General features: G+C 41.6%; 1 protein-coding gene across 14 annotated transcripts in view; it reads left to right on the forward strand.

Moving 5' to 3' along the window:
• The window catches only part of RALGPS2 (Ral GEF with PH domain and SH3 binding motif 2), a 189,397-nt gene that overhangs the window by 97,510 nt on the left and 74,406 nt on the right, over positions 1-17,481 (forward strand). For all 14 annotated transcript variants that reach the window (XM_051858235.2, XM_070077183.1, XM_070077192.1 and 11 more), the window contains 3 exons: positions 5,731-5,820; positions 12,060-12,152; positions 17,351-17,477. In XM_051858235.2, coding sequence (XP_051714195.2) covers positions 5,731-5,820; positions 12,060-12,152; positions 17,351-17,477 — 310 coding nt within the window. The remainder of the gene's footprint in view (positions 1-5,730; positions 5,821-12,059; positions 12,153-17,350; positions 17,478-17,481) is intronic.

A 17,481-nucleotide genomic window follows, 5' to 3' on the forward strand; every position in this document is an offset into this window, starting at 1 on the left:
GCATGGAACAGTATTTCCTGAGCTTCAGCATGCTGACAGGTTTGCCTGTTCTCTTCATAGATGAAAAAGTTATCTTCAGGACTGTCTTCCCTTGATTATGTTTGTTATTCTACTCCCCGCCCCTCTTTTTTTTTTTTTTTCTGGTATGGAGTGTGGGAGTTGAAAAGTCTGCTGACAATTAAGTTTTCTTTTCTTTAAAAATCATTTTATCTTTTTGTGTAGATGTCCAAAATAGTTTTTCCTTTAAAGCCAGTAATTTTATTAAGCCATATCTTGGTGTTTGTTATTCTGAGTCAGTATTCACTGAAAGGAAAGGCCACCCCAAACACACCAAACACCAGAGTAAGGGAAAAGGTTGATTGTTGAGTGGAGGGAACCTGACAGGCTGCCTCGCCGTGCACAGAGAGAAAATCTTGTACTGGCAGAACAGGTCTTATATAGCTTTGCAGAGGTTAGGAAGTGGGAGCAGCAAATCCTGTTAGGGTGTGGGTGGAGCTGACACTTGTGGTTGGGCCATTTGGTCACCTGACTTCTAGTAAGCAAGGATGGGCTTAGGAAAATGGCACCATTTTACTAACATTCCCCACTTTTGTTTTTTATAAAGCAAGTGTTGTATGGGATTATATCGGCCACAAAAGTCCAGGAGGGGTGGAGGAATGATGATCTACTAGAGCTGCTTCCTACTGTAATGGAGTGACGAGTTACTCTCTGCTGGCATGGGGTGTAGTAGCATTTGGTCAACTGCCTGGTTGGTGAAGGCTTTGGTTTATTCCATTATCACCTCCTGTTAAACACTGCTAGTGAGGTGATCTGGCTTTGGAGACCTCGGGTGGCATCAGCTGGGGCCTCAGTGGACTTAGTGACCTCTTGTGACTTTTGGAGTTGTTTTGAGTTGGTTGGTCTAGAAAATGTTGTGGCCCAATGCTATTCCTGAGATCACTACTTGGGACAGAGAGGCTGCAAAGCTGATCCCAACCAAGACTGGGAGAACGGCCGCTCATCTCTTGTGGGTAGAGGGGTTTGTCTATAGAAAAACTCTGAACAATCATATGTTAAATGGGGAAAGAGAACCATCAGTACACATGGGTTTGGAGTGGAGCTATTGTTGTAAGAGTAGAAGGTGTGATTAAAAAGGAATGAGGCCAAGTCGACTAGACAGGGTCTAAAATAAAGGACAGTCATTATTAGAGGACCTAAGAAAGATGCTGTCTAAACCATGGGTAAGTTTTCCAATTGAGAGGCAAATAGTAACTGACAAAAGGGGCTTGACAATAATTAGGTGGGCTCCAAGGCCTTGCCAGTTATGAGGCCCAGACCTCTCTCTCTCTCCACAGGGTTTACACCACAAGGGAGGTGTGAACCTCCTTGGGAAGGCACCTGTTGGCTTCCATTACTGAGCTGGCTGGATAAAGGCAGGTTGGGCGTCTCTAACAGGAAATTTACAGTTCTGCCTGCCATGTTGCTGACCCTACTTGGCCGTCCCCTAGCAGTGGTGGTTATTTTGGAAGCTGGGCCGAGTGAAGGGCTTTTCATCTTGGAGCCAACAAACAAGATCTGTGGCTCTGACCTGAAGTCCTTCGACTCCAGGGCAGTTCCATTTCCAGTGATCCAACTCTTGGCTGGCAGAGCTACCAGGGCTCTTCATAAGCTGACTTCTGCTGAAGCCCAGGCTTTCCACATTGAAAGCCACTGCAGTGGACTGCCTGTTGAGTCTTCTTGAGGGCAGATCACTGTAGAGCAGCCATTAATTGGCCTGCCACCTACCTTTGCATTGTTTCTGCTGCCTGGCTTTTCTCCTGGTTTTCGTTAAAGGAAAACAGAGAATGCAAGTCAAGGGGGTGTCTCCAGTCTCATCTTCTAATTTTTGATGTTCTAAAGTAGAAGTCTGTGGTAGGATTTTAAAAACATTTGCCCCTTTTAGGCCTCTGGGCCCTTCTCATTAAGATAACTGTCATGTCTGGGAACACAAGATCATTAAACTTTTTAACTTTTAGACATTTGTATCAATAGCATTTTACAGTATCATAACTTAAAATTTAGCCCACTTTACATCTTGACAGTACCTGTAATATAATCCAAATCGCCTGATATTTCCAGGAACCCAACTGGATATATCAAAGTCCAGATAATTTGGAACTTTGACTTTTCTTTTTGAATGCCTGTCAGCAATGCCAACAAGGCTTAAAATATCTGCTTGAAATAAAATTCCTTAACATCATGATATAATATAGACCAGATTTGATCAGCTACAAGGTGATTACTCAAATGTTTTAGAATAAGCATATTCAAATAAATCATAACTCTTAATAAAAAAAAACTCAGCCGCTGTTAAACAATTAGAACCTAACAGAGACATTAAGAGAATGTAATAGATTACTTTAGCTCATTGCTTTAACAGAGGATCAGATTCTAATTCTGTGTCAAAGAGAAATAGATTAATAGCTTTTTCTTCCAAAAATTTATTGTATAACCTTCTTTTTTTTAAGATCTATTTATTTATTTGAAAAGCAGAGTTACACAGAGAGAGGAGAGGCAGAGGTCTTCCGTCCACTGGTTCACTCCCCAGATGGCCGCAATGGCCAGAGCTGTGCCCATCTGAAGCCCGGAGCTTCTTCTGGGTCTCCCACATGGGTGCAGGGGCCTAAGCATTTGGGCCATCTTCCACTGCTTTCCCAGGCCATAGCAGAGAGCTGGATCGGAAGTGGAGCAGCTGGGACTAGAACCGGCGCCCATATGGGATGCCGGCGCTTCAGGCCAGGGCATTAACCTGCTGCACCACAGTGCCGGCCCCTCTTTTATAACCTTCTGTGACTTCCACACACCCTCTTCAACTTACTTGGAATATTCTGTCATTTCCATTCCAGTCTAAAGTGAAGTAGCCATCAGTATAAAGGAATTCTTATAAACCGTGTCCTCCCCTTATTCAAAAAACTCTTTCTTTCTTAACCTTTCTTACCAAGTGCACATTTCTATACTTGTGATGTTTTCCATCTTTCAGTTTCCTTGATTTACATTTTGAAATAACTTGTTAAAAATCTTCAGATTACAAAAACATTTTTAAATAAGATAACATTGAATTTCTTTTTTTTTTCTTTTTCTTTTTTTGACAGGCAGAGTTAGACAGTGAGAGAGAGAGTTATAGACAGTGAAAGAGACAGAGAGAAAGATCTTCCTTCCGTCGGTTCACTCCACAAATGGCTGCCATGGCCAGCATGCTGCGCTGATCCGTAGCCAAGAGCCAGGTGCTTCTTCCTGGTCTCCCATGCAGGTGCAGGGGCCCAAGCACTTGGGCCATCCTCCACTGCCCTCCCAGGCCACAGCAGAGAGCTGGACTGGAAGAGGAGCAACCGAGACTAGTACCTGGTGCCCCAACTGGGACTAGAACCTGGTGTGCCGGTGCCACAGGTGGAGGATTAGCCAAGTGAGCCATGGCGCCAGCCAGATAACATTGAATTTCAACCCTTACTTACTTTCAAGTGATGTTGAACTATATTCATATGGACAATCTATGAAAACATGTTAGCAAATTCAATTATTAGTTTTTCTATAGAATATAAGGTGTTGAGAGTACCAAAGTTTATATTTAGATGCATTTATCTCATTTACTTTTACCAATTTAAATTAGCAGTTACACCTAAATGACTTAAGATTCTGATACTATATCTCTATCTGAATTCAGTTAAAATTGTGTTCATCTAAAACAAATACTGATTATCCATTGCTGTTTCATTGAGTACTGATTATCCAGAGACCTGTTAAAATAAATTGCAAGATAAGTTCAGCAAGTTACAAAGCAATGTTTTTAAAGGTAGTAATCTTCCTAGATTCAAAGAGAGAAATTTCTTCAAACTCAGTGTCTAGTTACAGTTGCTTTTTTACCCTAAGAGGACCTTAGGTCGGTGATGCCCTAGTCATCAGTCGCCACTTGGGACTGCCTCTGAAACAGACGTTCAGGCAGCCGCCAGACACTTCCCAAAGGTGACAGTGGGCCAGCGGCCGATGCACTAAAGACAGGAGGTCCACTGTGGTGGAGGTCAGGAGACCTGATTTTCCTGTCTAGCTCACTCATGAGGAAAAAAAAGCCGTTGGAAGGATGAGCTACCTGATTTGTTTCTGAGTAAGCAGGGAGCTCTGAAGGATGGGATTACCACTCCCTTGCTATTCTTAAGGTAAAACTGGAACAGGAGAGGGAGGGACAAAGACCAGTTGGAGGACAAAGGCTGGAGGGTGAAAGCACCCAAACTTGTGGGAAGATCATTGATGAGACAGGGGGAGTAGGCTTTGGACCAGGCCTCGTTCTAAGAAAAGTCGGAATTCTTGCACAGGACGGGGAGGTACAGTGAGCTGAGACATTGAAGAATCGGGGCCACGAACATAGAAGGAAGAGGTTTCAGCTCAGGCCCTTGAGCTCTAGTGGAAACTTTGGAGGCCAAAGGACCTGGGACAGAGAGCAGGAAGTACACATAGAAGGCTTAGCTCGAAAATAGGAAAAGCCTGAGCATATGGGTTCTCTTTCCATTTTCCCTGTCACTCACAGAAATGATAAAGCTATCAGGGTTGGCGTTTGAGGTCTGGAGCCAATTTGAAAGGGACCATACTACTTAGAAGGTGAACGAGAGGAGAATTTGAACGTGAGAAGAAAGATGCTCCCATGGTGACCTGTAAAGTTGGATCAGTGGATATTAGGCACCTCCAGGATCACAGCCGTCCAACTGATGAGACGATGTGGGAACAGAGGGCAGGGATTGTCACCCACGAGCCCACTGCAGCTTAGGGCTTAGCCCATAGGAGGAAAACAGGAGGTTGAGTCATCACCCACACCCACTGTTTCCCGGACACAGTGTCCATAGAGACTGAAGGCCGTAGAGAGTTGTGGTTTTGCCCAGTACCAGTACTTGGGGACAAGAGTAGAATCACAACCTGTAGTAGAAGTTGCCATGGCAACTTCCCATTCCCCGTCTTACCTCAGAATTTGGAAGGCCACTGTATGGATGGAGATCATGAAGTGTTCGGTGGTGTGGAAGGAGTTCTGGGGGTGTTTTGTGACTGGCAGAAATCCAGGACCCCAAGGCAGCTCAGAGATCCCTGAAGGGAGAGCAAAGTCACTGGGGTAGCCTGGATCTGAGTCACAGCACCAATGTAAGGCCACCACAAAACAGCCCTGGTTAGGAAGATGGCACCATCTTACTGACATTCACCAGGGTGGTTGGCTTAATTGGGGCTATTGGTTGGGTGCCCACTACCCTCAGCCTTTCCAGCATGGTGATCTTAGACTGATTAGTATTTTTATTTGGTCGCTTAGGGCTCCAGGAGACAGTGTTCCAGCAGTGAAGGCAGGTACCACATGATCTTTTACAACCTTGCCCTGGAAGTTAGCTTCAGTTTCACTAATACTCCATTCATCACATCAGTCACAAGCATGCTCTGAAAGAGTAACAAAGAATCTGTATTTTACAGTCATGCTTGCATTTGTATGACATTGAATTCACTCAGTGATCATGCTGTTTGGATTTGAATTCATAGATGAAATCTTCTAAGGTTATTAAAATATCTATAACTTTTGATATTTTTTGTAAGTAAATCTTGTTGGAATCTGGGAGATTTACTGCCTTTACTAGCTTAAATATAGAACCAGATATAAGATGACTTTGTAAAATATAGACATTCTGTGTATTTTCAAACCTTATACATAATCTTGCCTTTCAGCACTATCTTAATTTTTCTTTTCAGGTAAGCTTTTGGGTTGTTAGAGAGATTCTTCATGCTCAGACATTAAAGATTAGAGCAGAAGTTTTGAGTCACTATATTAAAACTGCAAAGGTAAGGAAATCCTCTGTTTTTTATTTTCTAAGTTCAACCATTCAGAGATGTTTCTGAGTGAATATTTACCATTTATCATATAATGATATTGGGGAATTAGGCTTATAATCAATATAAGTTAATTTTTTAAATTGGATGCCTGTTTTCTCTGCTTTTCCCTTTACTCTTATTTCCCACTCCTTCTGTATCCCACCTCTCTGAGCAGCTGAGTTCTGTGATCTGTTTCACTGGATAAATATTCAGTGTCATGGTAAAGTATGATACTAATAAATATTGGCATGCTTTGCAGATGATGGAGAAAACTACACAGAATTAAGTAGAGAATACATACCAGTTATTTTGCTTCCAAAACATCACTCTGCAAGCCATATGGAGAATAATAAGACTGTTTTTTAAAGCATAGCGTATGTGACGTTACCAAATAAATTAACTGCACAGTTACTGTTACGGCATAGATGGGCAGTGAAGCAAGAGACATGGAGTGGAGCAAGAGTTTCAAGAATAGTCTGCACTCAGCGTGGGGTGAGGATGCTCTAAACAGGATTCTGAGGTTTCATTGAAAGATGCATCAGCTCCAGATTTGTGTTAAGGTCTCTAAGAAGTGTGGGAATTGTAGCCGTGCTCATTCTTCGTTATTCCTGTAATAAATAACATATGTCACTTGAGAATTAAAGTGCAATAAGCAAGGATGCTATGTCTATAGTGACTTAACTTTTCCATATTTTCCTGAAACACATGGAAGCAAATGTCTTCTAACAAATTCTGTGGCACTAGGTGGCAGAGCTGGTCTTCTACAAAGTAATATTTTGCAAAAGAGGTTATCCAAATTTTAAAAATATTCTTATGATATGTTAGATACACATAGGGTTTTTAACTAGGAGAACATAATGACTTTTTTTGCATAGGCTTGATTTTCCATTAGATTTCTCAGATATTTTTATTAGTTTTTGTATTTACTTAAATGTTACAATAAAAATCAAAATCAGCAGATTTATCCATCAAACACACCACTGTCCTTCTCAACAGATAATCATTGAATTCTTGTTTGGACTCTTAGACTTTGAGTTATTTTTGACAGCACTTGCCTTCAAGCCAAGCCCTGAATTCCTGATTATTTTTATCCATCACTGTTTCCTAAATCCCTTTATTCTGACTCTGCCTTCTAGATTCAATGTTATGAAACTGGCAAGTTGGGGCTGACATTGTGGTGTGGCTGGTAAAGCTGCCGCTTGTGACACCAGCTTCCCCCATGGGCACTGGTTCTAGTCCGGGCTACTCTGCTTCCCATCCAGCTCTTTGCTAATGCACCTGGGAAAGCAGTGGAGGATGGCCTAGGTACTTGAGCCTCTGCCACCCATATGAGAGATGCAGATAGAGTTTCTGACTCCTGGCTTCTGGCTTCCAGCTGGCCCAGCCCCCGCTGTTGTGGCCATTTGGGGAATGAACCAGTGGATGAAAGATACCTCTCTGAGTGTGTGTGTGTGTGTGTGTGTGTGTGTGTGTCTATCTATGAGTCTGTCTCTGTAACTCAAAATAAAGTAGCACATTTGTCATTCTCCTTTAGTAAAGTGTCAGTCAGTGTTCTCCAGAGAAACAGAACCAGCATGTTCTATATAAGCCCATATGAACAAATATAGATAGAAAATATATGAAGAGATCTGAGGAACTGGCTCATATGATTGTAGGGTCTGCCAAGCCTGACATCTGTAAGGCGAGCCAGTAGGCTGGAACTCGGGCAGGAGTTGAGGTAGTCATCTTTTTTGTTTTTGTTTTTGTTTTTGTTTTTGTTTAAGGATTTTTATTTATTTATTTGAAAGTTGAGCTTCAGAGAGAGAGGGAGAAATAGAGACAGAGAGATTGTACACTGATTCACTGCAAGTGGCGGGGCCCAGGCACTTGGGACATCATTCACTGCTTTCCCAGGCACATTAGCAGGCAGCTGGATCAGAAACAGAGCAGCCAGTACTGCAACTTCACTCTGATCTGGGATACTGACATCACAAGCTGTGACTTTACTTGCAGTGCCACGCCAGCCCTTTGGCAAGAGTCTTGAGGAAGAATTTCTTCTTTTCTGGAAAGCCTCAGTTTTTACTCATAAGGCCTCAACTGATTGAATCATGTGCCCAAATATTATCAAGTGTAATCTCTTTTCCTTTTTTTTTTTTAAACTTTTATTTAGTAAATATAAATTTCCAAAGTACAGTTTATGGATTACAATGGCTTCCCTCCCCCCCATAATTTCCCTCCCACTTGCACCCCTCCCATCTCCCGCTCCCTCTCCCATTCCATTCACATCAAGATTCATTTTCAATTATCTTTATATACAGAAGATCGATTTAGTATATATTAAGTAAAGATTTCATCAGTTTGCCACCCACACAGAAGCACAAAGTGTAAAATACGGTTTCAGTACTAGTTATAGCATTATTTCACAATGGACAACACATTAAGGACAGATCCCACATGAGAAGTAAGTACACAATGACTCCTGTTGTTGACTTAACAAACTGACACTCTTGTTTATGGCGTCAGTAATCTCCCTAGGCTCTAGTCATGAGTTCCCAAGGCTATGGAAGCCTTTTGAGTTTGCCGACTTCGATCTTATTCCGATAGGGTCATAGTCAAAGTGGAAGTTCTCTCCTCCCTTCAGAGAAAGGTACCTCCTTCTTTGATGGCCCCATTCTTCCCACTGGGATCTCACTCGCAGAGATCTTTCATTTAGGTCTTCTTCTTCAGTGTGGTTTTTTGTTTTTTTGTTTTTTTGTTTTTTGTTTTTTTTGGCCAGAGTGTCTTGGCTTTCCATACCTAAAATATTCTCATGAGCTCTTCAGATCCGAATGCCTTAAGGGCTGATTCTGAGGCCAGGGTGCTGTTTAGGACATCTGCCACTCTGAGTCTGCTGTGTATCCCGCTTCCCATGTTGGATCGTTCTCTCCCTTTTTGATTCTGTCAGTTAGTATTAGCAGACACTAGTCTTGTTTATGTGATCCCTTTGACTCTTAGACCTATCATTATGATCAATTGTGAACTGAAATTAATCACTTGGACTAGTGAGATGGCATTGGTACATGCCACCTTGATGGGATTGAATTGGAATCCCCTGGCACGTTTCTGACTCCACCATTTGGGGCAAGTCTGATTGAGCATGTCCCAAATTGTACATCTCCTCCCTCTCTTATTCCCACTCTTATATTTAACAGAGATCACTTTTCAGTAAAATTTAAACACCTAAGAATAATTGTGTGTTAATTACAGAGTTCAACCAATAGTATTAAGTAGAACAAAAAAATACTAAAAGGGATAAAGTATTAAGTTGTTCATCAGCAGTCAGGACAAGGGCTGATCAGGTCACTGTTTCTCATAGCTTTGATTTTTTTTTACATGAGTGTTTCATCTGCCTGGAGTACATTTTTATATACCCTTATGTGATGTAGAGATTCTATTTTGTATATTTCCATATGAACAGTTAGTTATTCTGGCACCTTAAAAATTTTTTTAACTTGGGGCCATATTTTTGGTGTGTGCTTCTTTTTAATTTTTAAAGTTTGGGAGGCGGAGAGACAGGTCCCATCCATTAATTTATTCCCCGAATGCCTACAGTGACCAAAGTTGGGTCAGTACTGAAACTGGAAGGTAGAAACACAATCCAGGTCTCCCACATACCTAGCAGGAACTCAATTGATTTGTCCATCACCACTATCCCTTTGATTTCTTTTTCTTGCCTAATGGCTCTGGCTAAAACTTCCAGGACTGACTGTATTGAATAGCAGTGGTGAGAGTGGGCATCCTTGTCTGGTTCTGGATCTTAGTAGAAATGCTTCCAGCTTTTCCCCATTCAATAAGATGCTGGCTGTGTGTTTGTCATGAATTGCCTTGATTGTGTTGAGGAATGTTCCTTTTATACCTAATTTGCTTAGTGTTTTCATCATGAAATGATGTTGCATTTTTTCAAATGCTTTTGCTTCTGTTGAGATCATCGTATGGTTCATATTCTTGAATTTTGAGTATAAGTTAGACTGAGAGTAGGTCATTGTAAAAATTGAAGGAGTGGGAAAAAAAAAGTTCTCCAATGTTTTAGGCAAAAACTTCTTTCTAAGTCTGTTTTGTTTCCTTGCTGTTATGGCCAGTACAGGGTACCTCTTGTTCTTTGTGAAATTGCCAGTCCAGCTTGAGGTGTTGTTATTCTTTGCTCATTTTTACTAACAGCATTTTAAGTACTTATTTGGGCTACAAATTTGCATGAGTTGCCTCTGTACTTTTCCTTTGTCCTGAGATTCAGAAAGGGCATTGTTGTTTGCAGTCTGTTGGTGGTTGGTGGGATTTACTTCTATCCCCCTACCCAGCAACTGCAGTCCTGGTATCTCTGCCTTCTGTGGTGAGGGTCTTTTATTAATACCTGTTCTTAAATTGGCCCTGGGCAGTGTGTCCCCCAAAGCTGGGAAGACTAACCAGGTGATTGCCTCCGAGTGTTCCCTACTTTCTTGCTGGCCTAACAGTGCATTTCATGAGATGCTTTTCATGTCTTACCTGGTACTTTGTTTTCAAGGTGTCTGATTCGCCATGCCTTTGCTGGATATAAAGCCCTCCTTTCACTGCAGCACCTCTGACCCTGGTGTATTTGAAATCCTTATCATCTTCTCTTGTCTGGACCACTAAAAGAGTTCCCAACTGTTCCCTTCCTATGTGCTGCCTTTCACTCTGATCTTTCTAAAATGCAGTGCACATCTATAATACTTATCCAAAGTCTTTGGGGTCAGATACGTGCAGAATTTTTTTTTGCCTAAAGTTATAGAAAGCTTGCACAGTCCTCTCCCCTTTCACATTAACTATTTTTGGACCAAAGCCTGTCTATCGTAAACCTCACATCAGGTCAGGTTTTTCCAGCGAATGAATTTGAGGCCATACTTATCAGGAAAAAAAAAAAAAAAAGAAAGGAAAAAGAAAATTTTTGACTTTTCAGTCTTTGGATTTTTAGAATTGCAAGGAAACTGCTATTTGAATATATCATTCTGAATTTTTAAAATTCTCTATATCCTCCACTGGAGTCCATACTGCTTGTGAGAGCAGTAACCTCCTTACTTCGCATGTGAAATAGCCCATGCTGTCCTGCCTGCATCCGGGCCCTACATGCAGCCATCTCTGGAGCTCCCCAGAGCCTCCATGCCTTTGTGCTGTCTCTACCCTGTGTTCCTCTTTCTCACAGGGCTCTCTCACTGGCACGTGTCACTCTGGAGATCTGGCCTTTCTGACACAGGCAGACTCTGAACACACTGCTATTCCAGGAATAGGCAGCTTGCTTGTTTTCATGTCTGCTTGCCTCGCTATTCTGAAGCATCTTCCTTTCCATGTTTGGGTGTGTAGTCTAGCATTGTGCCTAAGCTGCAGTAAATGGCTGAGTACACACTGATTGAATGGCTTCCCAAGAACCTTATATAACCTTCTTATGCAAAGGTCTGTATCCTGTCTTTATTTATTTATTTATTTTTCTCATTTGTTTTCTTCGGATTTTTAGTTAAATGCTTCATCACAGCATTTTCTAGACCTGGGGCCTGGTAGCAGGGACTGTTCTAAAATGACTGAATTTTTTAGACAGGACCTTTGGGATGCAAGCATCAGGTAGTGTGAGAAAATAAAGGAAGTTAGAAGTGAGTGCCAGGTCAACCTGTTGGCACACCTCTCCTGTTGGGCAAGTGCTTTCTGCATGCAAGTTCTAACAGCAGTGTTCCAGTCCAGCATGAAGGAAGTCAGGCAAGAAGAAGTGGGAAACGCAGGACGACTATGGAAAACAGCCTGAAAACCCAGCCCTGGAGTAACAGGAATACTGGGTGCGAAAGCAGATCAAAGTCCAGGTTTTAGATAGAATTTACACAACTAGGAACATAAAGCAGAAGTCCCATGGTGTTTCAGTGTAAGAAAGGAAACTGCTTACTAGAAACAGGTGCTTGACCATACAGGTGAACTTGATACTCAGCGATAACTTTGAGTTTTCAGATATATTACCCAACCAGAGGTATGTTTATTCCCAGAGTTGGGGACAGTGCCAGTATAGAAGATGGAAGCTCTGTTGTGTTCCAAAGCCAGCTCACCGTAAGCACGGCAGGTGCTCAAAAGACAAATCTCAGGAACAGGGTAGGCAGTACTGGACCACCAGTTTGCCCAGATTGTACTTGTTAATATAAATGTTCCTTGCACTCATGTTTACTTCTGCTTTTTATCCCCGCTTTTTGTTAAATCTTCAGAAACTGTATGAGCTGAATAACCTTCACGCACTTATGGCAGTGGTTTCTGGCTTACAGAGCGCCCCAATTTTCAGGTTGACTAAGACATGGGCGGTAAGTAATCTTCCTTAGCTAATGAAAGGTTGTTCCTGGGAGAATAAAGATGTATTTGTTCTTCTTGTAGTTCTTAGTAAGGATAATACTATGATAATAGATAGGGATTTTAAAATTACTTTGCTCTTTGAACCTCCATTTTCTCTTCTAAAGTGTTCCCATGGGTTTGCAAGTGATTTTGTGGTTGATTACAGTTTGCTGCTTTGTCTAGGGAATCATTTTTGTAACTTTTCTGACAGTTTAGTATTTCACATTCATCCGCTTTATCTGATTGCAAAAAATGCATTTATTAATTTAAAGATTATGCTTTTAGGAAATTTGTAGAAGATATAAATTTTAAGTTTTTTTAAAAATCACCAATTTCAATTTTCAATTTTTTTTATTTGACAGGTAGAATTAAAAACAGTGAGAGAGAGAGACAGAGAGAAAGGTCTTCCTTCTGTTGGTTCACCCCCTAAATGGCCGCTACGGCCGGCGTGGTGCCGATCCGAAGCCAGGAGCCAGGTGCTTCCTCCTGGTCTCCCATGTGGGTGCAGGGCCCAAGCACTTGGGTCATCCTCCACTGCCCTCCCAGGCTACAGCAGAGAGCTGGACCAGAAGAGGAGCAACTGGGACTAGAACCCAGTGCCCAAATGGGATGCTGGTTCCGCAGGCGGAGGATTAACAAAGTGAGCCACGGCACCGGCCCCCCAGTTTCCAACATTTTAAAACCAGGGTATTAGTAATATCATCTCCATGAAGATTTCAGTCAGTAAGATTTGTGACAGAATGAATACTGGCTCATGGGCTCTTTACTAAAATCTTCAAGATACAGGAGGGGCAATGACTTACACATCTCTAAATTATAGTTACATAGTGTTGTAGTCTAGTGCTCTCTTGTCTAATATGGTAACCACGAGCTACATGTGACTGTCATTTAAATCATTAAAATTGAATAAAAATTCAGTTCCTCAGCCATACTGACCACATTGCAAGTGCTCAGTTCAGTTGTGGGTATTGTAATGGAAGGCACAGACATAAAAGATTTTCATCTTCACACATCCTTTTGGACAGCTCTGATCCCGCTACCTTGGAGTTAACAAAACTAGAGAATCATAGGAATGGGGATGATAATTGGAAGATATTATGAAGAGTAAGGAAGAAACATTGCACCTACCACTGCCTCCAGGTTTATATTACAGGTTTAAAGGAAGACAGATAATGTTTAAAGAAAAGATTAAGGATGGGGATTTTGCAGAGGATGGCCTATGAGTTCCAGTTTGAACGGGTTAGCTGGTATAGACTATTGCGTCAAGTTAGAGAATAATGAAGATTGTGTGGGTTTCATGCCAATTTGGATTAAATTTTTGATGAATGAAGAAGTGAGGGTTTTTTGTTGTTGTTGTTGTTGTTTGTTTGTTTGTTTTGACAGGCAGAGTGGACAGTGAGAGAGAGAGCCAGAGAGAAAGGTCTTCCTTTGCCATTGGTTCACCCTCCAATGGCCGCTGCGGCCGGTGCACCACGCTGATCCGATGGCAGGAGCCAGGTGCTTCTCCTGGTCTCCCATGGGGTGCAGGGCCCAAGCACTTGGGCCATCCTCCACTGCACTCCTGGGCCATAGCAGAGAACTGGCCTGGAAGAGGAGCAACCGGGACAGAATCCGGCGCCCCGACCGGGACTAGAACCCGGTGTGCCGGCACCGCTAGGCGGAGGATTAGCCTGTTGAGCCACGGTGCTGGCCCTTTTGTTTGTTTTTAATTTGAGAGAGTGAGAGCGAGCTCCTGTGCACTGGCTCGTTCCCCAGATGCTAGTAACGGGCAGCGCTAGAGTGAAGGCAGAAAAGAGGAACTCAGTTCAGTTCTTCTTTGTGGACGGCAGGAATCCAGTTATTTGAGTAATTATTGTTGCCTCCCAGAGTTTGTGTTAGCAAGAATCGAATCAGGAGCCAGAGCCAAGTATTAAACCCAACCATTCCAGTGTGGAACATGAATGTCTAAACCACGAGGCTAAATACCAATCCCTGCGGGACATGGTTGTTGTGATTTTTTTGTTGTTGAAGATTTATTTTATTTATTTGAAAAGCAGAGTTAGGGGGAGACAGGGAGAGAGAGACAGAGAGTTCTTCCATCCGCTGGTTCACTCTCCAAATGGCCACAATGGCCAGAGTTGAGCCGATCCTAAGCCAGGAAACAGTAGCTTCCTCTGGGTCTCCCACGTGGGTGCAGGGCCATCTTCCACTGCTTTCCCAGGCGCATTAGCAGGGAGCTGGATCAGAGGTGGAACAGCTGGAACTCAAAGCGCCACCCATATGGGATGCCGGCACTGCAGGCAGCAGCTTAACCCACTACGTCATAGTGCTGACCCCTATGATTTTATTTTAACTGGTAAAAGGATTTACAAAAAAGCCTGAAGCATTTTATGTAGGGAAAGCATCAAGACCTTGCTGTGTAATATCAAGGAGAAGGATCTTCCATCTGCTGATCCTTGCCTATCAAAAAAAAAAAAATGTAAATAAGCTAAAAATTTTTTTATGACCGGCACTGTGGAGTATCAGGAAAAGTGGCATCACATGTGAGCAACAGTTCAAGTCCCAGCTGCTCCTCTTCTGATCCAACTCTCCACTTTACCTGGGAATGTAGTAGAAGATGGCCCAAGTCCTTGGGTCCCAGTGGGAGACTCAGAAGAAACTCCTGGCTCCTGGTTTCAGATCAACCCAGCTCTGGCCATTGCAGCCACTTGGGGAGTGAACCAGCAAATGGAAAACCTTTCTCTCTGTCTCTGTGTCTGCAACTCTACCCTCAAATAAATAAATAAATAAATCTTTATAAAAAGAATTTTTTTTTAAATGACTGAAATGGTAAATTTTATGTATATTTCATAGCATTTTAGAATAGAGTTTATTACAGAGGCTGAGTGTATGATTGATATAGAAATTAATTGTGGGGGTGCCAGTTCAGTGGCATAGTAGGTAGGGCTGCTGCCTGCAGTGCTGGCATCTCATATGGGTACCAGTTCAGGTCCCAGCAACTCCACTTGCAGTCCAGCTCTCTGCTGTGGCCTGGGAAAGCAGTGGAAGATGGCCCAAGTCTTTAGGTCCCTGCACCTGCATGAGAAACCTAGAAGAGGCTCCTGCCTTCGAATTGGCACCGTTCTGGCTGTTGTGGCCATCTGGGGAGTGAACCTGCAGGTGGAAGACCTCTCTCTCTCTCTCTGCCTCTGCCTCTGCCTCTGCCTCTGCCTCTGCCTTTCAAATAAATAAATAAATAAATCTTAAAAAAAAATTTGGGGGCCAGCGGTGTGCACAGTAGGTTCTCCACCTGCGGTGCCGGCATCCTATATGGGCACCGGTTCTAGTCCAGGCTGTTCCTCTTCTACCCAACTCTCTGCTATGGCATGGGAAATCACTGGAAGATTGCCCAAGTCCTTGGGCCCCTGCACCCACTTCGGATCAGCGCAGCTCCAGCCATTGTGGCCATCTGGGGAATGAACCTGCAGATGGAAGACCTTTTGCTTTGTCTCTCTGTCTGTAACTCTACCTCTCAAATAAATAAATAAAAATCTTTAAAAATAAAAAATGACTTTATAATAATACTAAGTTTCTGAGTTATCAAGAGGAAAATATGTGTGTTTATATATTTTATGTATATTTATATGTTATATATATTTACTTATATATGTATTCTTCCCCCAATTAGTCTCTGGAAGCAGATCTCTCCTATCACAGCCCAAATTGAATCCTATTATTCAAGTTACTTATTTATTACAAAAAGTACAAAAGTTTATTTTTAGGCATCTTAAACCATGTAGTTCTTTACTACGGTTTTGTTTTACCTGTGGCAAGATCAGTTATAAGTAGTTGGTTTCTCATATTGTACCACAGTTTTTTATGGATTTGGGGAGCCCATACATACAGCAGTATTTTGCATATCTGAATGCTTTGTTACATAGGAGAGCAAGGGATGCTAATGGCTAGAATCTCAGGTGGCAAATAGGGATTTGCACCTAATCTTGGAAACTTGAGGCAAATGTACTGAAATAGGACGTGTACAGATAGTAAAAACTATTGTTTTAGACCATGGAATATCCAGCTAAAACATTGAAGTACTTCTTGAAGCCCTGTTTTAAAGAGGGAGGGATACTGCTCAAGTATTTTTTGATGGAGTTTACCTGAAGGTAATCTGCGTCTTTGAACCTAGAAAAGTAGATCCCAACCATACTCCTTGTAATATGGGGAAGAGTAGTGGATTAGATGTCAGAATACTTTTATCGCCAGAACCAGACTGAGATACGGAGAGCCAGGGACATATGTCTTTATGAGCAGATGAGTGCACATAATCATATATTCTGCTCTTTGCTAACCCTGTGATCCTCTTAATACTCAAAGTCTTTTGTTAATCGCATGAGAGAATCAGCCGAGAATTCTGTAGGTGGAAGTGTTTTGCTTGCTGTACAGTAATACCAATATTTGACATGAGATAAAGCAAAATCTTATTACGTAGTAAGGAAATAGTAACTTCATAGGTTTATAAAGAAATACTTTCCCATGGTCTTTGGAATGATTCAAAAGAAGAATTCCTGAACTTTTGGTTAACATTTGGTGGGTAACTGACTCTGCTTTTCCCTTACTCCCCTTGATTGTTGAGATCAGAGGGTGCTCATTACAATTTACCCTTCAGGCCCCTTAAAACACTACCTTTTAGTTACGCTAAGAGAAAGCATTGGTAAGAGAAATCAGAAAAATTTCTACAGTGTTTTAAAGTTATTATCTGGACTGGCTATGATTAAATGTGTCAAGAAAAATTGTTATAAAAATTTAATATTTATTTCTTAATGATATGCAAGAATGATCTCTTAGGAAAGAGGTCAGCCAGTTTAAACATTTGGGCAGTGAGCTAAGTATGAATACATAATTATTTTAAATTACAAAAATGGTCAGAAATTGCTTAATCATTTAAGATATTAAAGATAAATATATAATTTATACTCAATAAATTGTTTTTATAAACATACAAAAGCTATGTTACAAATAATTAATATGGGTGATTATCTAAATAGACATAACTAATTTTGTTTCTGCATTACCAAAATATATTTAATGAAGGTATAATTTGAAATTAGAATGCAGATTGACAGTAAATACAGTGTTACTTGAGGTCTTTGCTACAATAAAATGGGATTTGTAAATAACTTGGATTTTTTCTTTTTTCTTTTTTTTTCAGTTACTAAGTCGAAAAGACAAAACTACCTTTGAGAAATTAGAGTATGTAATGAGTAAAGAGGATAACTACAAAAGACTCCGAGACTATATAAGTAGCCTAAAGATGACGCCTTGCATCCCCTACTTAGGTGA

This window comes from Oryctolagus cuniculus, chromosome 7 (assembly GCF_964237555.1).
Source record: "Oryctolagus cuniculus chromosome 7, mOryCun1.1, whole genome shotgun sequence".
NCBI classification, from domain to species: domain Eukaryota; kingdom Metazoa; phylum Chordata; class Mammalia; order Lagomorpha; family Leporidae; genus Oryctolagus; species Oryctolagus cuniculus.